General features: G+C 36.6%; 1 protein-coding gene across 1 annotated transcript in view; it reads left to right on the top strand.

Annotated features, from left to right (window-relative positions):
• Positions 1 to 488: 488 nt before the first annotated feature.
• Positions 489 to 23,562, top strand: part of LOC145266950 (dihydropteridine reductase-like) — a 52,913-nt gene continuing 29,839 nt past the window's right edge. Inside the window, exon 1 of the mRNA XM_080122767.1 lies at positions 489 to 649. Within this exon, the coding sequence (XP_079978893.1) occupies positions 563 to 649 (87 nt within the window). The 5' untranslated portion in view covers positions 489 to 562. The remainder of the gene's footprint in view (positions 650 to 23,562) is intronic.

Below are 23,562 nucleotides of genomic sequence, written 5' to 3'. Positions count from 1 at the left end.
TCGTAAACACTGTATGATTTTCGAACCGAATAAACATTTTACAGTCAATAAAAACACTAAAAACTTACTCAGTTAGGTAGAAAAGTAACTTCTCTTACCTTTGATAACATTTATTTGTTATATGTTTTTTTTTGACAACTTTTTTGAATCTATGTGTATAGTAAAACAAACCCTAATTTTTTCCCCCCAATTCATTAACTGTCGTCTGCTGAGAGTTTCATTAGCTACACACACAACATTGGTCGAGCGTTTCGCCATATTCCGGTGATTTACGTAAGCTACCGGTATATGCCGGCGCAACATCCACGAAAAAACGGGTCATTTCTGTACAAATATATATGCTTGTTAAAATAATAGTTAATCTTGAGTTTTGAAGTAAATAAAAAAATTCTGAAAGCAAAAAAAAAAAAAAAAAAAAAATATATATTTATATACGGAATAAACCGAACAAATACGATTACTGCTGCTGCTCGTTATATTAGAATATTACGTCACTTCCGGTGGCCGCCTACAAATCTCTTTAACTTTAAATAATCTCTTCAGAATAACAAGAATCGTCAACATGGCCACACAAGGACGAGTTTTGGTGTACGGAGGCAAAGGCGCTCTCGGATCTACTTGCGTATCCCACTTTAAAAGCAAGAATTTTGTAAGACAATATAATTCACGATTCTATTTTCTTATTGTAGAGCTAGGTATTAGATCGCTTCATGTAGTTTCTGATTTAAATTGCTTCTTTTTTTTTGTATATTATTGTCAAATGTTTGAATGTAATATATATTTCACTTTCATTATTTTTGTTAAAAGATTTTCTTTTAGTTGTTATGCCTATTTACTTTGGCCAAGATCAAAATGTAGTATCTGTTCTTCACTCTTCAGATGCGGCACTTCCATTTCTCGTTCTCTTTCAATGGAGGAGAAATCCTTCACGACTGAGACAATTTTTATTTTTGTACCTTTTCTCCACGTTAAAAAACGACCCTGGTGTCTAACTCTGTCCCGTGGGGAGGCATTGTAAATAGGTACTTGCCTCCCCACAAGGGCAGGGTTAGACACAAGGTTGTTTTTTAACAAGAAGGAACACTTGGTAGGAACAAATTTTAATTGTCTCGGTCATGAAGGATTTTATTCCGAAAGGTATTTTCTTTTCAACTTCCCCATGTTAAGAATGGCTTTCGGAATAAACACTCATTGCAGGGTGGACAACCAATGAAATCCTTCTAGACCAAAGCAACTATTTGTCTCAATCCAGAATGCTCCTCCCCACCTTTTTGGAAAGAGGAGGGGGGCCTATATTTTCCATCACATTAAAAAACCGATTTTGTGTCTAACACTGTCCTCGTGAGGAGGAGACAATTAATGGCACATCTGTGTGGGGTATTTAATGTCAACAATGTAAAGTCATAGCTGAAACATGTATGCACATATGTAGCCGAAATGTTTTGTATGAATGAAAATGTATGCTAAAATATAACTCTGCTTGTTATTGAGCACTGTTAGTGTTTTTATTAGATCAACATTTCTGAACCTGAAGCCACACACATTTCTTTGAAAATACCACGTTAAGAGGGGCGTACACAAACATTTACTCGTTAAAATAAAAATACTTACAATTCTACTATTGCACTATCTAAATGAGCAGTTTATTTATTCATGTGTAATCACTGCCCCAAGTAGTTAAGTTATATATAATCTCTCTCTATCTCTCTCTCTCTCATATATATATATATATATATATATATATATATATATATATAATTAGTTGCATCCAATGCATCCCCACTCTTTAACTGTACCAAAACGTAGATTCCATGAACAAAGCTTCTTTCTTAGAAGTGGAACTCTCTTCCGTCTGCCTGTTTCCCACCTGACTACAACTTAGATTATTTCAAGTCCAACATGAACAAATTCCTGATGAACCGCCCCCGCCCCCTGAAGACACTTTATCAAATCTCCAGTACTAACGATTACTACGATACTATCCCAATGATTATTGTACACGCAATAACCCTTATCCCCGAGTGGCTGCCGGGCCTTGATAGGTGGTGACTTATATATATATAACATTATATTATTCCGCGTATGCTTCTGGAGAAGTATTTTCAGGGTTGTTGCCGATGTAAGGAAGCAGAGAAAGTGTTTTAAATTTATTGTTTGTTAAAAAATGCAGCGAAATGAGACAAATTAATTTTACTCGTTTCGCCACTTTTTTTTTTTTTTTTTTTTTTACAAAGAGCTGAGGACTACTTGAAATATAAAAAAAATAAAACGTTTTTCTTATGCTTCTTGCACTTTCTATAATCCTGAAATCTCTCTTATATATATATGTATATGTGTCTTTTTCTGAAGAGAAATCGTGAAGATCCGTTACAGTATCGACAAAATGTTGCATCCCTCTGCCTGTTTTACAAATACTTTAATGGTGAATGCTCTGAGGAACTATAAGCACTTGTACCTCCTCGCCGTGACTACCCCCGACAAGCAACTAAGTCCCACCCCTTTACAGTAGAGATCCCTAGGTGTAAAGAAAGCCTTTTACTCCAATAGTTTATTTCCCAAAACTGCAATTCTTTGGAACTCTCTTCCTGGTTCTGCTTTCCCAACTGTACTGATATGCAGAAGTTCAAGTGCAACGTGAACAAACATCTTGCTACTCATCTCCCTTCATAATGCCCCTCCCCCCGCAAATTATGTCCCCGATAGTAGCTCCCTACTCAAAGTGGCACCATGCCTTGTTTGGGGTAAAAATTGATTTTATATATATATATATATATATATATATATATATATATATACCCCCATCCCAATCGATCGACTAGTTTGATTTCTAATATCTATATATATATATATATATATATATATATATATATATATATATATGAGATTATTGGAAATGTGATTCCGACGAAATAGATAAAAAAAAGGAACAAACTGGTGTTTTGTTTTAATTTCATTCACCCAGAGGAAGTCTCGCAGTAAAGACGAAACGTTGATAAACACATAACTGGGTTTGTCCCCCCCTCTCTCTTATATATATATTAAATAAATCTAGTCGATTGATTGGGATGGAAGTACATATTGAAACGGATTTTTAATAAATTTATCCCCCCCCCTTCCATGGGAATTACCAAAGTGTAGTATGTCTCTTTCTATGTATATGTATCACCCTTTGTGTGTGCCAAAGGGGCGAAATATAACTGAAAAAGCATACCCCCCCCAAGAAAACATCTATAAAGTTTAAAAGTAAAACGCCATTATCTCTTGAAAAGTGCTCAATACGTATGTAGAGCTTTTATAAGAAAAATTACATAAACGTCAGAAAAATCCTTCCGCAAATTGATCTACATTTAAACTTTCTTCAGTGCCACTAGCAATATCATCAATAAAAGTCGAGCAAAGAATCAAATCTTACTTTTAACACGTTAATATAACCAACCAAGTTATTGTGTATCCTGTCTCTGTTCTTGATTTAGGGTTTTTTTTTTTTTTTTTTTTTTTTTTTTTTTTTTTTTTTTTTTTTTTTTTTTTAAGAGGAGGAAAAAAATCTTTTTTTTCACCGTTTCTATATCTTTGTCCCCGGTGGGGGTGGGTAGGAGGCAAGTAAATGGCGATTTAACAATTAGTATAAAAGTCAATCAATTTCCCCATTTAAACCATAAAGGAATCGCTTTTCATAAAGTACCCCCACCCCCGGGCTTTTTTTTTTTTTTTTTTTTTTCCTCATTCAAGATATCAGTTTTTTTTGTTTTTTTTTTCTAGAAACGGCATCCCCTTTCCATGCACACACAAAAAGAAAAACTCTGTTAATTGATCTACAAGAATTGTAAACCCGAGCACCTGCCATCGCCTTTCCCATTTCTACGTCATCTTTATCTTCATGATTCTGATGCCTGTGATTAATATTGATTAGCCCCCTCCTGCCACTTTTTTGATTTCTGTATGCTTTTTATTTCTGCCTTGTGTATGCAGTTTTTGCTTTTTTGCACAAGTCGCCGACTGTTATTTATATCTGAAGAATTCAAACGCAACAAGTATTTGTACGCTCATTTCTAAAATGATTTGGAATATTTTATATATTTTGATAATCCCTAGAAGTCTCTTCAACGCCCTTCACAACATCCCAAATGAAAGGCAAATAATAAAAAAAATATCTCTAAGGAATATATATATATATATATATATATATATATATATATATATATATATATATATATATATATATATTAGTAAAACGCCGGGGTACGGTGGCCCTAGGATACGTTTTTAAAGGTTAAGATGTGAATACGATGTTTTCTGGCCCCTTATGGTATTTGCCCCCGCCTTACGGTGTTATTTGTTATTTGATTATATACTTCCCCTCCCCCCTTTTTTTTATTTAACTTCAGTAAGTTTTAAGAGATCAAGGGGTTAATCCCTCCTTGAGCCAACACTTGATTCTGTTACTGTACTGCATTGTAACTAATTTTTAATGCTGTATCCTGGAGTCCGTGTGTGTTATATATATATATCTCGTATCCTATGTGTATATCCTTGATTGGATTAATTTTATCTGATGTCCTATCTAGAAGAAAAAAGATCACCGATTTTTCGTCTCTTTGTCCTCGTAGGGATGCAAGTAATAAGTACATAACGGTAGTATAAAAACTTAACCAATTTCCTTTTTAAAATCTTTAAATGAATTAGATCGCCCCCCCCTCTCTGTCTTTTATTTGCTCGTTCATGATGCCAATCTTTCTAGAAACGGCATCCCCTTTCAGAAAAAGAAAAAAACAAAAATAAAACCACCTGTTGCTTTGCCTACAAGAATTGTAACCAGAGCACCTGCCGCTGCTTCTCTCACTCCCACGTCATCTTCATCTTCTTGATGCTGATGCTTGTGATTAATATTGATTAGCCCCTCCCCCTCTTTTGACTTCTGAATGCTTTTCTCTGAATAATCACCTGTGTAGGCAGTTTTTTGCTGAGGCAAGTCGCCGACTACTGTACTGTGATATGTATAACGTCACTCACACAGGAGACATTTTCTAGAATCAAAATCGTGTAATGGATTTTGATCAAAGTTGGGACAAAGATTCTAGACATAAGATTCAGTATCGTTATATCTTGATTTTAATCGGTCAATTTTTACGACGTGCCCCAGCGTATTATAAACGCCCCTACCACCCCATGTTAAGAACGACTTTCGAGGTTGGTGGGGGGGGGTGTTCATTCCGGAAACCATTTTTAACATGGGGAGGTTTGGATGATTATAATATGCTTGTGCACATCGTAAAAAAATTGACCTTTTAATCTTCGTAACAAGGTATAAGTGGTCCTAAACTTTAAAAAACAATTCTTTTAATTTTTTTTTTTTTTTTTTTTTTTTTTTTTTCTCCAACTGATTTATATCCTAAGTGTGGAGTTGTGCAGGGAGATGTTTGTTCACATTACGTTTGATTTTCTGCACGTTGGTACAGTCGGGGGTAAAGCGGTTCACAAACTATTAGAGCAGAAAGCTTTCTGGCATCTTGGGACCTCTTCAGTGAAGGGGTGGAATTTTGCTGCTGACCTGGTTAATCAGGGGTATTTATGCTGACTGTGCACAAGTGCAGTGGAGCACGTTCTGTTTAGGAATTAATTTTAGCCTTTCTTGGATGGACTATCTAGTTTCAACTATTTCACTGTAAAAGTGAGAACGTGTGTGAAGACGACTCTCCACCTGTATACTCAACGAATTTGTCATCTACAGACTTGAAATTTGGTATATAGGGTATTCAGACATGTGGAAAATTTAATTGGTTTTCATCTGGGGGGGGGGAAGGGCTGCTAAGGGGTCAAAATTTAAAAATTGGTACGGGAGGGGGTATCAGATTTGTATCTTTTTGTCAATTGTTTCACGACTGCATGTGCGAATTGTTCACATGACAGCTCATGTGAAGAATAAGTAGGCTTGAAAACGCTTTTTAAAGCGTCGCAAGCTGGTGTAATGGTTATCATACTTGATTCTTTGTCTTTGGATTTTGGCGTACCCATAAAACAAAAACATTTAGGGATCAGACTTGACTGCAAATGATCTCCTACTTCTACTATGCCATAACGTACGAAACCCCTGCTAATGAGTTGAGAGGAAAAGGAAGATCATTTGTGCAGGCCGCATGTGGTCCATGGGCCACGTGTTTGAAATTCCTGATGTAACTTACTTTCTTAAAGTACATTGTGTTAAACTTTAGAATCCGTGCGGTGTTCTTAGCATTGCCTGCCTCCCGATGTCACTTAGCACTTTTATCCATTGTGCCACATATGTTTATGCAAATTAAGAATTTTTACTTTCTATGGAAACCATTTTCTGTAATTTTGGAGGAAAGAACATTCTGAAATCTGACAGTTTCTATCGCCCAATTTTTATTTATGTATATATATATATATATAAGGCAAAATGTGTGTGACCATTTCGTGTATGTCTTGCAAAGTCTTTTCTCGCACACGCTCCCGGGGGGGTGGGGAGTAACGATCGCTTAGAAGTGTTTATATAGGCCTTTGATAATATCTAGGATTTGGGAAAGCGCGTCCCGTCTAGATTTATTTACATCGACTTTTACAAAATTATTGCTATTTTGGCTTCTCGCATGTTGATTGGGCTTTTTATTATAAAAAGCGAAACTAATTCAAATTTAACAATGTTCTCGGCATCGCGCCGGGAAACGTCCAGAAGCAATCAGCTTTGATCAATGTGGGGACAAATTCCTCTCCTATCAGACAATTTCTAATCAATATGGACAATGGGGAGCTGGTTTCCCCCTCTCCAACATCTTGGGGGGGAAAAGCCAGTTAAAGTTGGTTAAACAAATCCAAACGCTGCCCTGCAGCAAAAGTTAACTCTGTGATTTCTATGAGATTTAATGAGGTCAAATAAAAGCAGTAGAGTTAACTTTTATTGCGGCCACTAATTCTGTTTTTAATACTTAAATAAATAAATTCAAACGTGTTCCCGTTAGTATGTCACGGTGGCCCAGTGGCTAATATTGCACAATTTTTTTTTTCTCACACTTTAATTTCCAACTTTGCCTTTCGGGTTCGATCCTCATACTCACCTACCAAAACGTTTTTTTTATTTTTTTATTTTAGTAGTTTTGATTTATCCAAAACCACACACACCTCTAAACACCCGGGCAACGCCGGGTACCCCCCCCCCGCTAGTCTATAATATAAATCTCGCCTATCTATTTAAATGTATATTTGTATGTCTGCCTAAAACTTTTGACGGATACGTCGGAACGTGACAAAATTGGTATCGTTTTAAACGTCAAACTTTTGGACGACAAATATTGAAAAATTGGCTAAAAACATTAATTTCTTCACCCTCAACGGGGCTGTTTTCTACAAGGAGGGGTCGCTTTCTTCAGATATTTTCGATTGATTAGCCTTAATTTTGTGATGGCCACAACAACAAAGACTTCAATTTTTTTTTCACATTCTTTTCCTCCTTCGCAGTACCGGTCCTGGATATGACCCTAAACTATATCCGATGGTGAGACCCCAGCTTGTGGGCTTTGGGGAGTGTGGAGCCGCCCTTTAATTGCCATTGCTTCCAGGTCCACTCTGATTCAGAGTGGTAGTACCTGTTAGGGTCCCAACTATGGGTTAAATAGAAACCGACTTAAAAAACAAATATACTCTATTAAAAAATTGTTCTTCAAAATGATTGGATTTGGCATTAAATAACCCAAAAGGGTTGATATGCCGTAAAACAAACAACCAACTAATCCTTCGCAGTACCAGTTTGAGCCTGCCTACTACCTTTTTTTTTTTTTTCTCAACATGCCCCTTCCGGGCAATGCCAGGCACCCAGGCTAGTTTTTTTTAAAGCAGCAACCTATATATCTATAAAAGTGAACGTGTCTGTGTACATTTTCCTTCACAATAACTCTGTTAATTTTCAGTCTACAGACTCGAAATTTGATATACAGGGTACTGAGATTTAGGGAAATCGATGTGATCAGTTTTCGGCCAGAAATTTGGCTATTAAGGGGTCAAAGTTCAACAATTTGACCTTTGAGAACTCTACCAAACTCCTCCGACAATTTGGGGTCTAAACACTTGAAATTTTAGATATAGGTTTCTTTGTTCATTGCTCTAACTTAATAACTCGATTTGAGCCCAAAACAATAAATTTTAAGGGGCTATAATAGGGGTCAAAGTTTAAAAAAAAAATTACCTTTTTTTTTTTTTTTTTTTTTTTGCTCAGCATACATCTCCAAACACCCGGGCAACGCCGGGCACCCATGCTAGTCTCATATTTGTCTTGTGATAACCCCCCCCCTTTTTCAAGCCTGGTCTAAAGAGGCTGACAATTAGGATGTAGATCAAGGTTTTGTTTTTCTTCTCTTAGTATCATATATCAAGATGACCTAGAAGGAAGAATGCCCGTTTCCCACTTTCAGATTGATGGAATTTTTATTTATTTTTTTATTTTTTTAGAGCAGTCATCTCATATTTTTGTTTTGTGATTCCTTGCTCCCCCAGCCCCACTCTAAAGAGGCTGACAATTGAACCCTTTATGACCTGAATTATAATGTACGTCAGGCTTTCCCAGGGAGGCTACAGAAGCCCTTTCTTAAAGAGGATCAAATGTTTTATATGGAAAAATTAAATAGCTGAAGACATTTAATTTTTTTCTTTTTTTTTTTCTACTGGAAATAGATATGATATACCATTACAGGTGTAAAGAGTTTCAGGATGGTTCATAAAAAGTAAATAAAAAAAAAAAAACAATTGTAACAATTTTTTTTTTTTTTTTATTAATAAAAAAAAACAAAATTGAAGGAACCCAAAAATCATTAGTTACTGTGAAAATTTGAAATTAATGTTTTTCATATTTATTTTAGAAATTATCTTGTTTTCCTTTAACAAAAAACAAACACCTTTGCCCTACTTAAGGTCTCCATGGTGTCCTGACGTTTGGGAACCCTGATGTAGATGATTTAAAAAAAAAAAAATTAATTTTAGTTAGTTTAAAGGGTAATAATTAGGGCTATGACCACAGCATATTCTTCTCCTTGTTTTTATTCTCTTGTATATATCCATTGATATCTTATAGTTATTTTTATGTAGAGTGATGTGGTTCTTGGTTGATCGTGTCTGTCGGATATATACTAGAGTCAAAACAATGAAAAGAATATACTGTTGTCATAGCCCTAGTAATGATACTATGATTGACTTCAGACTGGAAATAAGTGTATTTCAATAAAAAATAAGATGTTGTTTCACGAGGAAAGAGAACAACAAAATATCATGCAATTTCATCCATGCAACTAGATACAATCCTGAACAACACTGTGGATTCGAATCCAAACACTCTGATTATTTGACACAACGCAATCCTGAACAACACCATTGATTCGAATTTGAACACCTGACAATTTGGTACGATCTTAAATGCAATAACTCTACATGACACGTTCCCAAGGCAGCTTTGGGAGTTACTTGGCGAATAACCGTTATCGGCTTTTTATAGCCTTTGGACGAACTCTTTTTCGCTATAGGTAGGCCGACTTAGACCTTGGCATACAATTTTTGAGCGCTTCCGTGAATGCTTGTCACATGGGGTACTAGACAGATACGTACAAAGCAGGCGTGTTTGAATGGATTCTCACTTTATTTATGCTGTTATATTCATTTATTTACAACTTAACGAATTAGTTCAACCAGGTTATAAAGGATTAAAGTCGCCTGGAATTTCAGCAAAACATTTTTTATGATCTCTCCATCTCGACTTTTAATTTCTTGTCATCCCCCTCCCCCAAGATAAATTATGGCTTAGTTGTTTTAGCAGCATCTTGTCGACATGTTGTATGCAATTTCATCCATGCAACTAGACACAATCCTGAACAATATTGTGGATTCGAACCCAAACACCTGATGATTCGACACCACACAATCCTGAACAACACCATGGATTCAAATTTGAATGAGTCCATGTAATATTTCTGGTAAAGAATTATTATCTTATTTAGATTATTACTTATCATAATTATTATAGTTGTGGTAGAATACTTTATTTGCATTAAATTAGTTTTCATTTAAAAATAAAGCTTAATTATATAATATTTCTTTGAATATTAAAACCTCAAAATTTATATTAGTGAAAAATAGGAGATTGTCTTATGACCAATAGTTATGAAGGGGTCCACCAAGATAAACAGAAGGGAAAAGGGGTCCATGAGTAAAAAAAGGTTGAGGACCACTGGTCTAAATGTTTGTGTGTGTGTGTGTGTGTGATACATGTATTTTGAACCCTAGAATTATTGTTGCTGTCTATTTATGATATATCCATATCTAATTGTTCATGTATGTGTATGCGATACATGTATTTTGGACATACCTTAACTTTATGCGTCGTTGATCTTGTCCATCTGGAATTCATCTTGGAGAGGAGGCTGGAACCTGTTTGGACGAATATTCATTCACTTCCAAGAATTCTGGTTGGTTTTATATAGTTTTTATTCACTTTCCAGGTGTCTATCGCAGAAGAATGGAAAATGAATATCTTTGCTTGCATGGTTTACTTCTAGGTCTCCATTCTAAGACCTGTCAGTCCCCTCCCCGGTGAAGGGGGGACGACCTGTTAAACTGTCAGCTCTGCTCAACGTCCAAGCTCCAACTCCTATGTCCATCTAAGCTGATCTACGTAACTCCAGATGCTTCCAATAAACTTGTCTATGATACGGTTTTGTCATATTTTGACAGCTTTTCATCAACATTCTTCATATTCATCTCTTGTTTATCTCACCCGTTAGATAGATGGATTGAGATGGATAGATACAGAAATATAGATAACTAGAGCGAGAGATATATCGATAATACACATATAGATAAAAGATAGGTTGACAGACAGATTAATAACTTACAAATACTTCTTTGTTTCGACCTACTACCTAACACGCACTGCTATATGGAAGTTAAAATTAGTATCTTGAAATCCGGACATAAAATAAGGGCAGACAAGAAACCATAGAAAATGACTTTCTGCAAATCGATGGTAACATTTAATGCTACTAAGACTAAGCTTCTTTCCTTTTAACAGCTACGGTACTGGATATGACCTTAAGCTATATCCGATGGTGAGGCCCCAGCCTGCGGGCTTTGGGAAGTGTGAAGCCCCCCTTTAATTGCCATTGCTCCCAGGTCCACTCTGACCCGGAGTGGTAGTACCTGTTTGGGTCACAACTATGGGTTAAATAGAAACTGACTTGAAAAACAAAAATATATTCTATTAAAAACTTTTCAAAATCACTGGATTCGGCATTAAATGACCTTAAAAAGGGTTGATATGCCGTAAAACAACCAGCCAACCATTTAACAGCTGCAAAAGAAAAAAAAAAAAACCTCGACCACCGATTGCCATGACAAATAACACCCTACTTCTTTCAAACTCCTCGGCCTAACATTCGCAGGCAACATGAATTTAAACAAGTACATTGAGGACATCACCAAGGCTACTGCAAAGAAGGCATTCTCCCTCTACCGTGCTAGAAAATTACTTGCATCAGAGCATCCTATATCTTTACAAAGCATTCATGCATGGAGTATTTGTTGGCATATCTGGACTGGTGCATCTACCACTAGTCTCTCACTCTTAGACAGGTTAAAAAAAAAAAAGAAGTCTCAAATCTAATAGGTCCCGCACTATCAACCAAGCTCCAACCCCTGTCCCATCACCCTAATGTCATATCGCTGTGCCTGTTTTTAAATTACTTTAATGGAATGTGCTCTGATGAACTCATAGCATTTGTGTCCCCTTGACACACATACTTCCAATTAACCTGACAAGCATCCCCTTCCCCTTTACTATTGAGGTTACTACGTGCCAGAAAGCCTTGTACTTGTCTAGTTTCTTCCATCGGACTGCTAGACATTCGAATTCCCTCTCTGTTTCCTGCTTCCTTAACTGTACTAAGCTGGAGAAGTTAAAATGTAATGGGAATAGATATCTTGCTGCTCAACTCCCCACAGTCCTGTTACACTGCTGACGCAATTCTCTACCTGTATAAGAGCCAAGTATGTCCAAGGATGGAGTACTGTTGCCACGTCTGGGCAGGAGCTGCTAGAAGCGGCTTATCCTGCTTTGACTGTTCGAAAAACTTTGTTGTAGCCTAGTGGGAGATTCCCTTTTGTCTTCTCTGCAACTTCTTTCCCACAGAAGAGACGTTGTGAGCTTGTCTCTACTTTATCGTTATTTTCATGGCAATCTATGGTCCCTCCCCATGGCCTGAGTTTTTTTACAAGGTGATCACCACTTATCAAGGCCCGGAAGCCACTCGGGTATAAGGGTTATTGCATGTACAGTACGTTAGTGTGGGGGTTTAATAAAAATGTCTACTTAAGGGGGTGGTTCATCAGGAATTTGTTTACGTTGGACTTGAAGACATCCAGGTTGTAGTCAGGTGGGAAGCAAGCAGACGGAACAGTTCCACAGGCGTGCAGTTCTAAGAAAGAAGCTTTGTTCATGGAATCTACATTTTGATTTATTCCATGCCCTTGGGGGTCAGATTTAGATGTTAAGTTAGAGTATCCGTTAATTATGAACTCCTCTAGGGAAGTGGTCGGCCCTATTTCAGTTTCGCTTAGAAAGAATATGTCCGGTTTCGACCTCTGGAAGGTTGGAACGTTTGCGAAAAACACTCGGCTAGTTAAAACTACTAACAATAATTTCCCCCACACTCTTTATCTGTGCCTAAACCTAAATGTAGATTCCATGAACAAAGCTTCCTTCTTAGAACTGGACACTTGTGGAACTCTGTTCCGTTTGCCTGCTTTCCAGCTGACTACAATATGTTTGTCTTCAAGTTTAACGTAAACAAGTTCTCAATGAGCTGTCCCTTTTAAGTAATCCAATTTACCCAATTCCCACTACTAACGATCACCACAACATTTTCCCATTGACTACTGCACACTCATTAACCCTTAATCTCGAGTAGCCCCCCCCCCCGGGCCTTGATAAGTGGTGGCTCTTTTGGAGAAAAACAAACAAAAAAACACTATCTCATAATAGTAGCTCCTTACATTTCAAGTGGCAATATACCTTGCTAAAGGTTGAAAAGTAACAAAAAAAAAAAAAAAAAAAAAATTGGTCTCGTCTGCTGAGTAGACACTGACTAGCTCAGGTGGCTTTGCATTACCATCGTTCGGACATGGCTGAATAGGTTAAATGTGTTAACGTCTCATCTGGATGTCTTCAAGTCCAACGTTAACAAATTTCTAATGAACCGCCCCTTAAGTAAACACTTCATCAAATCTCCACACTAACGTAATGTACTTGCAATAACCGTTATCCCTGAGTGGCTTCCGGGCCTTGATAAGTGGTAATCACTGTGTGTGTAAAAAAAAAAAAATTATCTGCAGAGTAATAAGCTAAGGCAATTTCATGTTTGCAAGTACGTTATCACCTTGCATACTTCTTTTATATATGATTTCTGTAGTCATCTCCAAGACTAATATGTTGGTCTTCTTTCTGCAGAGACTGTCCATTGTCTCTCGTAAAATGTGGAGGGGGGGTAAGTGAGGGCAACCAGTCAGTCAAGGAATGTTCTTCCAAGTTTCTCACCATTTCTGTAGAAGAATTACCCCCCCCCCCCACGACACGATTTTTTGGAATGTCCCTTCCAAGAAGGAATTACAGAAGGAGAGAAAGTTTTGGTAATTCATTACAGATGTCAGAAATGTTATGGTCTTGGGGGGGGGGGTGTAGAGCTCTTTTTAGGGACCCTCTTCCCCCAAGCCCATGTGGAGTGCCTGGCAGATTTGGGGTCATGGGAAAATTAATTCTGTGTACTTTTCATATTTACAGCGGAGTTATATATTTTTTAATTTTTTTTTTAGAGGCAAGTGGGAACTGATAGTGTTTTTTTTTTTTTTTTTTAGTTACTGCAGCTGTTGTTTTAAAAAAAAAAAAAAAAAAAAAAAAAAGATAAAAATCCTGTGGGTAGGTGGTGATGGTGGGTTTCGGCTTTGGTAAACACACTAGTTAATTTTTTTAATTTTTTTTTTTTTTTTTTTTTTTTTTGCAGTGATCACCACTTATCAAAGCCCGGAAGCCACTCAGGGATAAGGGTTATTGCAAGTACATTACGTTAGTGTGGAGATTTGATGAAGTGTTTACTTAAGGGGGCAGTTCATTAGGAATTTGTTAACGTTGGACTTGAAGACATCCAAGTTATAGTCCGGTGGGAAGCAGGCAGACGGAACAGTTCCACAGGTGTGCAGTTCTAAGAAAGAAGCTTTGTTCATGGAATCCGCGTTTTGATTTAGGCACAGATATAGTGGGGGAAATTTTTCACAGCGGATTCAGCTAGACTGGTGTTTTTCGTGAAAGATTGGCGAGGGGAACCAGAGATTGGAGTTCAGACGAGCACCTGCCATGGAAATAACGATAAAACAAGGATAGGCTCGCAACGTCTCTTCTGTGGGAGAGAGGTTGCAGGGTAGAGAAAAGGGCATCCCCCACTAAGCCACGAAGTCTATTTTGTACTCTGCTAAATATGCTAAAAAAAACTGATCCGTTGGGCTATCCGTTGAACTTTGGTTAAACTGCATCTTTAGTTTATCGTATTTATTTACTTTTTCTTTAGCAACCTCATAAGTTGTCTCCCCCCTCCTTTTTTTTTTTTTTTTTTTTTTTTTTTTTTTTTTTTTAAATCCTTGCATTCCATGGACTATCCTTTCCGACAAAGGGGGAAAAATTGTTATTTGAGTTGGAATCTATCCATATAACATTTCTTGTTGGCTTGTTTTTAATTTAAAGGTTTTTTTTATATACTCCAAACAAGGCACAGTGCCACTTGGATGTAAGGGGGCTACTATTTGGGACTAAATCTACAGGGACACTATTTAGGGAGGTGAGCAGCGAGATGTCTGTTCACACTACATTTTGAACTTCTGCATGTCATTAGTAAGAAACCCGGGAGGCGGGGATTCCAAAATCTAGCAGTTCGGAGGTAGGGGGAAGAAACTATTTGAGTAGAAGGCTTTCTGGCATCTAGGGATTTCTACACTGAAGGGGTAGGATTTTGCAGCTTATCAAATTAGTTGTAGGTATTTGTTGGTACAAGTCAGAGCACATTCCATTAAAATACTTATAAAACAGACACAGGGATGTAATATGGCGGTGATGGGACAGATGTTGGTGTTCGGTTGATAGTGTGGGATCTATTAAGTTGGAGTTTTTTTTTTTTTTTTCTAGACACTGTCTAACTTAGAATCTAAGAGCGAAGGACTAGGGGTGGATGCACCAGTAATACTTCAGGCATGGACAAATGGTAGCCTTATAGAGGTATAGGATACCCTCAGGTGTAAACACAGAGGATGCCCACCTTCTTTGCAGCAGCCTTGGCACTATCTCTAATGTATTTGTTCCAATTCATGTTTCCTGTAATTTGTAAGCTGAGGAGTTTGAACGAAGAGCTTTCAGGTAACGTATTATTTATTACAGCATTTTAAATGTTACACTGGGTTAGCAGCAGCAGCAACCATATGTAAATGATCGAGTCGGCTGCGTAATGTGACAGCAGACACAAAAAGAACACGCGTGTTTGAGCCGTAGCGGAGTTGAGGCGTGTTGCACACATGGCCTGAGAGCAACGGAGAAAGATGTGTCCCAAACATGGCTGGACAAAGACAGAGTATCAGGTGTTCTGACACTGCAGTCTTGTTAAACACATTGGACCGTGAGAGGACTTTTTGAACAAAAAAAAAAGCAAGATTTGTTCTGGAAGTACCTGTAAATAAATGTCTGTTTCACGAGTGTTAACATATTAACAACTACGTTGCAAAATGAGTGAGGTTGCTTCTGAATGTTAAACTGAGGAGTTTGAATGAAAAGCTTTCAGTATTATTAGTTACTAGCGAGGAGTACCCGGCATTGCCCGGGTGTTTTTTTGGGGGGGGGTTAAAAAAAAAAGTATGAGGATCGAACCCGAACCGTTGAGGCAAAGTTGTAAATTAAAGTGTAAAAAAAAAAAATATGCGACGTTAACCATTGCCCCACCACGACATGCTTACGGAAACACGTTTGAATTTATTTAATTACTTGGATTTAGCAGGTGCTCGTTTTAATGAGGTCAAGTTTGACTGCAGGATTTCATTTACTGCTGAACGCTCCCCCCCCCAAGATGTTATAGGAAAAAGACTAACCCACATGCGGCGAGCGACAAATATTGAATATTTATCTTCCCGAAATTGAGCAAATTAAATAGACAGACGAGCTTCGTTGTTAACTGTGAGATATTACGATTTCTATGTGATATAAAAAGTTTGAAAAAGTTGTGAAGCGAGCGACCGCTCCTCTGAAAGAAGCCTTTTATAGACACATAAAAAGCGAACACACATACATACATACATTTTTGATTTTATATTTATAGATGGCAACCTTTTGAAAGTGAGTTTGCAAAGCCAGTCGAAGTTTAAAATGAATAAAAACTCAAATTCCAAAGTCGATCTGTTGCATCTTATGCTTAGTTTTACAAATACTTTAATATGATGTACTCGAAACTCGTAGCACTTGACCCGCCTCAATGTAAATATCATGGACCGAGGTATTTGTCTTGCTGTTCACCTGACAAAACCAGCGACTCTTGTTCTAGTGTTGACTTGTTAGAAAGAAAAGTAAATGAGATATGGGCATCGACATAATTGTGAAAAACTTCAGGAAGAATGCAAACGAATCGGAACCAGTTATCGTAGTCACCCGAGACGGAAGTCACGAATGCAAAAAAAAAAAAAAATAAATAAATAAAAAGTAGGACTGAGATTACATTCCAAAACTCTAGCTTCCCTTATTTTTTCCTTTAGTCCTTTTGGCTAGTTTTTGATCTTGAAATAGTATTTCCTTTTAGCTCCTTACATCTAGTGGCTTCATGCCTTGTCTGAAGCAATTTTGATAAAAAAAAAAAACAAAAGAATTCCTTGAGGTGTTTGTCTTGTCTTTCACCAAAAAAACTATCGGCTCTTGTCCTCTAGTAGCCTTTGGGCCTTGAGCAGTCACTCATTAGAAAAAATATATGGGTATAATTCTGATATAACAAGAGCATGCTATCCCCGTGAATGAAATAGAACCCTGGGGTACGGCATTAAAAATTAGTAACAAAATACAGTACAGTATATAATACTCATGTATATAATCAAATAACATTACAAATAACATTGTAAAGTGGGGCAAATATGGTAGCCAGGAGCCGGAAAAAACATCATCTTCCACATCATAATCTGAAAAAAAAAACGTATCCTGGGGTTCTACTGTAAAGGGTTCCGTTGAAAATTCCATGAAGATTCTCAAGTTTTTGTTTGAAAGTATTTCATTTGATATATATATTATATTTCTCTTAGTTTGTCTGTCTGTTCCACTTTTTCTCGGAAACTACTGGACCAATCTTGCTGAAAATTTGTATAGACCTTTGCTTTAATAAGGCGCAGCAAACTAAGCATTACAGTATCGTGTTGTCTGCACAAATAATTAAGAACACGGAAAGTCAAGGTATACAATAATATATTAGGAAGAAAAGTTATATACATATTTACATGTCTTCAGATATACTTCAGTTGGATATATTCCGGCAGGTGGCGTGTTGCATGTCTTACTGGAGGCAACATAGGCATCTTGCCTATTTAGCAGTCGTTGCAGACTCTTCCGGTATTGATGATTAATACCTTTATATATCTCACTCACCCGCCTATATTAATTAGTGGCCGTTTCCGCAACATATCGTTTGATGCACAGTTAGGATTAACGGATAAGTATTAATGCAAATAACTATTAAACTATCATGTCAAGGATGAGAGTTCATATAAAAACGTTGTTTTTGAATAAAATAAAATATGCATCAATCCTGGGCCCAACTCTCTTCCTGATCTACATCAATGACCTCCCTAAACACATACTTAAATCATTCGTTGACATCTATGCTGATGACACGACCATCTACGGCAACACATCAAAGGCTGTAAATGACAAAGTTCTCTCTGATTCTCTCTCCTCTGACCTCGAGCGCGTGGTTTAGTGGGGGAAGATGTGGCTGGTTACCTTTAATGCATCCAAAACCAAACTCCTATCCTTACATCATCAATGCTCTGATCCCCATCTGGCATCAATTGTGATGGATGGCTCTCGTCTGGGTGAGGCCCCGTGTTTTGATGAGCTTCTGGGTTTGACCTTTACTCCTGATCTGAAATGGAACACGTACATCAAGTCTGTTGCCAAGGTCGCTGGAAAGATGGTGGGATCCTTCTACCGCTCGAAGATATCTCACTACTGATGCAATTCTCTATCTATATAAAAGCTAAGTACGTCCAAGGATGAAATACTGTTGCCATATCTGGGCAGGAGCTGCCAAAAACAGCCTATCATGCCTTGACAGAGTACAAAATAGACTTCGTGGTTTAGTGGGGGATGCCCTTTTCTCTATGCTGCAACCCCTCTCCCACAGAAGAGACGTTGCGAGCCTATCCTTGTTTTATCGTTATTTTCATGGCAGGTGCTCTTCTGAACTCCAATCCCTGGTCCCCCCTCGCCAATCTTTCACGAAAAACACCCGTCTAGCTGAATCCACTGAAAAATTTCCCCCACTCTATATCTGTGCCTAAATCAAAACACGGATTCCATGAACAAAGCTTCTTTCTTAGAACTGCGCGCCTGTGGAACTCTGTTCCGTCTGCCTGCTTCCCTCCGGACTACAACTTGGATGTCTTCAAGTCGAATGTTAACAAATTCCTAATGAACCGCCCCCTTAAATAAACACTTCATCAAATCTCCACACTAACGTAATGTACTTGCAATAACCCTTATCCCTGAGTGGCTTCCGGGCCTTGATAAGTGGTGATCACTGTGTAAAAAAAAAAAAAAAAAAAATGCGCTTGAAAGCTAAATCATAATGTAATATTAGAAAATCAAATATTTTACTTGTTTGAAATTTATCACAATATATTTCGGAGGTATACTCCATCTTCAGTATGTTTTGTTTCTTTTTTTTTTTCCTTTTCTTCCTTGCCATGTTGGAGAAAGAAGTCTGTTTGTAAAGAGCTACGCGTTGTATCTAGCGATTGTATTTTGAAATGTTTGAACTGTGCGTAGGCAATGCAAAACAACACGCTGAAGATGGAGTATACCTCTGAAATATATTTGTGATAAATTTCAAACAAGTAAAATATTTGTATATTTTCCCAATACTACGTTGTGATTTGGCTTGCAAGCGCACTAGATGGGTAATTTATTTTATTCAAATTAAACTATCAATTTAGTTTAAAGTATTCGTCCTAAGTCAACAGTTTATAAGTTTTGCCCGTTTTTAACTGGTTAAAACATCTAGTTATCTGTAATCCTCAAGGTGTTTAGTTCGCCATCTACTTGAAACAAACCATTTACTCTTGTGCTCTAGTAGCTTTTGGGCCTTTATGAGCAGTGGCTCATTAGAAAGAAAAGTGAATGAGATATGGACACGTACATAATAGCAAAACTTTTAAAGGTGAAAAAATCTTTTTATCTTAATCTGTATCGTTTGTGAAAATGACCATCTGGTCAGACAACTTTTTGAATAATTATAAGTTTTTTTTTTTTTTTTTTTTTTTTTTTTTTTTTTTTTTTTTTTTTTTTTTTTTTTTTTTTTGTGCGTAGTGATTATCTTTATGTGAATCAGTTATGTTGGTATGACTATGAACGATAATTTGTAGAAGCCTTGATGTTTTGAATTGCAAGAATATTGGTCGGCCAAGGGAAATTGGGAAGAAAATGATTAGACAAGACCATATGGGGCAAATCTGGAGACCATTGAAAACTGGATAATGAGCTTTGTATTTGTTTCCTCACTGAGCAGATTAGGCACAAGGCCGTTTTTTTTTTTTTTTTTTTTTTTTTTTTTTTTTTAAACATGGCGTTAAGGGAGGGGGACCAGTCCCCTCTCGGGAACTGGATAGTGACAATTGGTATGAAGGGTTTCCCCTACATTGACCAAAACTGATTGCTCAAGAGCAATGGTCTTATATGTGGAGTTGCCCCCACATATAACTTTGATTGCAGCGTCTGCCGGAACAGACACTACACTTTGAATTACTTTGCGTCCCGGGACTTAGTGATAGTGAACTTGCATGATATCAGAAAAAAATTTGACTCTTGAACAAGAGAAAAGTGATTCCAATATGAACACTTTTTTTTTTTTTTTTTTTTTTTTTTTTTTTTAATGGAAATCGCTCCAGACAAGGCATGAAGCCACTTAATGTAACGAGCTAAAAAATAAATACCACTTCAAGGTCAAAGACTAGCTAAACAGAACTTGAATTTTAAAGTAGAGAAAAAAATGTTAATTTTTATCATAATCTGTCATTTGTGAAAATGAACATCTGGTCGGACAATCTAATTTTTTTTTTTTTTTTTTTTTTTTTGTGGTGTTGAGGAAACTGATTATGCTTGCAACTTTTCAATAACGTGCTACCCTGCTCAACAACTATCGCCGACCCCCTAACGTTGTGTGATGTGGTCTTCTCCTTAGTCTTTTCTTCTGGCCATGTCGTCCTCTTTCACATTGGCAGTTACGAAGAGGAGTGACTCGCAAAGGTTCATAAGTATGAAAGGATGATGTAAAACAAAGTATAAAAAACACAAATTACGACATATTTTGCAGATGTCAGTTGCTGTGTATTCGTGTGTGTATGTGCGTGCGTATAATTCTACCCTCGGAATGGTAACGTCTGCATCTTGACCATCTGCTGAACGATGGATTTTTTTTCTCCATGTGGCCAATTCACGTGTAAGTGGGGGGGGGGAACTTTTTTTTTTTTTTTTCATATAGTCAATTCACATGTAACTTTTTTTGTGGTAAATTCGTGTCAGTGGGAGAAAACGGATTTTTTTTTTTTTTTTTTTTTTTTTGCATGAGACGATATTCGGCAGTTTAAAACTTTAATTTCAACATTTCAGAGATGATAGCTGAAAGAGCTTTGAAGAGATTTCTGCTCATCTTGCTTAAATGTGTTCATGATCGTTCTTGAAGGAGATATTGTTTAAAATAGACTATAGCCCCCCATAATATTTAAAAATATTTTTACTTGTTTAATGTTTTTTGAATAAAATCGATTTTCTAAGTGTCCGTTTTCTACCTAACTGGCTAAGTTCTTAGTGTTTTCACTTATTTTAAAGCGTTTATGTTCATAAACGAGACCGCATATTTTTTTATATTAATATAAAAAGAATTTACTTATTTACTGTTGTTTATAAAAGGGTAAAATTGATTTTTCTACCTCGCCGACTATGTTGTTTGTTGTTTAATTTATTTTGAATCGTTTATTCGTATTCAATTCAAACATGGTACATTGTAACCAAGACATAAGGGGCTACTGTGAATTTGAGACCATACATACGAAGACAGTCTAAAAAGAGAGTTGAGCAGGGAGTTATTTTATTATTGGTATTTTTTGAGATGAGTAATTTGTATATTTTATTTGCTAAATATTATCCTCATCTTTACTCAACAACTATAAAGACGAGGATAATAGTCCGCAAATGAATAAAATATAAAAAAATATTCCTGATTTAAAGTGCAAAAATTTTTACTCGGTCTTAAATGAATTCTTATGTGTTGAAATTGACGCTTTTTGAAAAAAAATTTATATTAAATTTGTCGGAAAAGTTTGTGCCGAATTTTTAATGAAAAAGTCAAAATTGTGTTTATTAAATATTCGAAATTGTACGCGCTATTAAATATTATTCAAAAACTCATGATTGAGGAGTTTTGAAATCTTGAGCTTTTCTGGAAATTCTCATGTTTATATTTTGTTTTCTTTTAATAAAAGAAATCGTTTTCTTTTTATTCTTATACCTCAAACACTCTAAGTAGGGAGTTGAGCAACAGGATGTCTGTGCAAATCTATATAATCATAAAACTCTGAATCTTGCATCTTGTCTTTGATCGGGTGATTCCATCTTTTAAAAAACATTGGCGTACGTGAAGTGGAAGATGTTCTGGGGTGGGGTGGGGAATATAACCCCGTTTCAATATTAAAAGCTTAAAAATCGAAAAAAAAAGATATCTTCCACGATTCGAGCTCACAACCTTTAGATAATGACGCTGCTCTTTAACCAACTGAGCTAAGAAAGCGTTGCTGAAATTGGATTGGTTTTTTTATAATATTTAAATTAATTTAATGAACGCATCATTGGCGCATGCGTATATCGTTATCTTGTCATGGACGAACGATTTTTTGCTACCCCCCCCCCCTGTAAAAAGCGTCTGATTTTTAGCCAATTTTTCGATATTTGTTCAAAGGTTCGAGCTTCAAAATGATACTGATCTGGCGAAAATTCATTGCCTCTGTCAAAAGTTTTTGCGAGACATAGAAACACACACATTTTGCCTTTTACATATATACTAGTGGGGGGATATCCGGCGTTGCCCAGGTGTTTGTGCTCTGGTGGGAGTGGGGGGTGTTAATCAAAACATAAGAATAAGCGAAGTAAATATTTAAAAACAAAAAAAACTAACGTAAAGCAAACGAACAATGTTAAATGGGAAAAAAAAATCTAAAAAATACCCCCCCCCCCAAATGTAAAAAATGGCTTAAATAACCCTGTTTCAATATTAAAATTTAAAAAAGCGAAAAAAAAACAAAAAACAGACATCTCACACCACGATTCAAACCCAAAACCTTTAGATAATAAGGCCATGCTCTAAGCAACTGAGCTAAGACGACGTCGACGAAATTTTTTTTTTTTTTTTTTTTTTTTTTTATTTAAAATAAATCGTGTTCCGACGTCGTATGACGCATGCGTAGAAGCAAACTTCTCATGAGAGGACGGTTTTTTGATGACTCCTCCCTGTAGAAAACTGATGATTTTAGAGTGAAGGAATTAATGTTTTTGGCCAATTTTTCGATATTTGTTAGGCAAAGGTTGGAAGTTTAAAATGATACTGATCTTGTGAAAATCCGTGACCCGTGTCAAAAGCTTTTGCGAGACATACAAACACATATACATACAAACACACATACACACATTTTCGCTTTTATATATATAGACTAGCGGGGGTTGCCCGAGTGTTTGAAGGTGTGTGTGGTTTTGAGTAAATCAAAACTCCGGAGGGGCGGGGGGGTTTAAATAATTAAAAAAAAAATTTTGGTAGGTAAGTATGAGGATCGAACCCGAACCCCTGAGGCAAAGTTAGAAATTAAAGTGTGAAAAAAAAACTTGCGACGTTAACCATTCGGCCACCGAAATACTAATGGAAACACGTTTGAATTTATTTAACTATTTAGAATTGGCTTAGAATGACTTAATGAGGTCAACTTTGACTGCGGGATAGTATTTCATTTATTGCTGGAACGCTTTTTTTAATTTTTATTTTCCCAAGCTGTTGGGGAGGGGGGGAATCAGCTCCCTATAAAATGGGATTGTCCAAATGGAATAGCAATTGTCTGATATAAGGAAAATTTCCACATTGATCAAAGCTGATTGCTAATCTACATGCGGCAAGCGAAAACTGTTGAATATTTATCTTTTTTAAGTCAAGCAAATTAAATAGACAGGCGACCTTCGTTATTAACTCGTAG

This window comes from Euprymna scolopes, chromosome 42 (assembly GCF_053919585.1).
Source record: "Euprymna scolopes isolate OS-2025 chromosome 42, ASM5391958v1, whole genome shotgun sequence".
NCBI classification, from domain to species: Eukaryota; Metazoa; Mollusca; class Cephalopoda; order Sepiida; family Sepiolidae; genus Euprymna; species Euprymna scolopes.
Note: the sequence above shows the minus strand (reverse complement) of the source record. Positions and strands in the feature narration are given on the sequence as shown.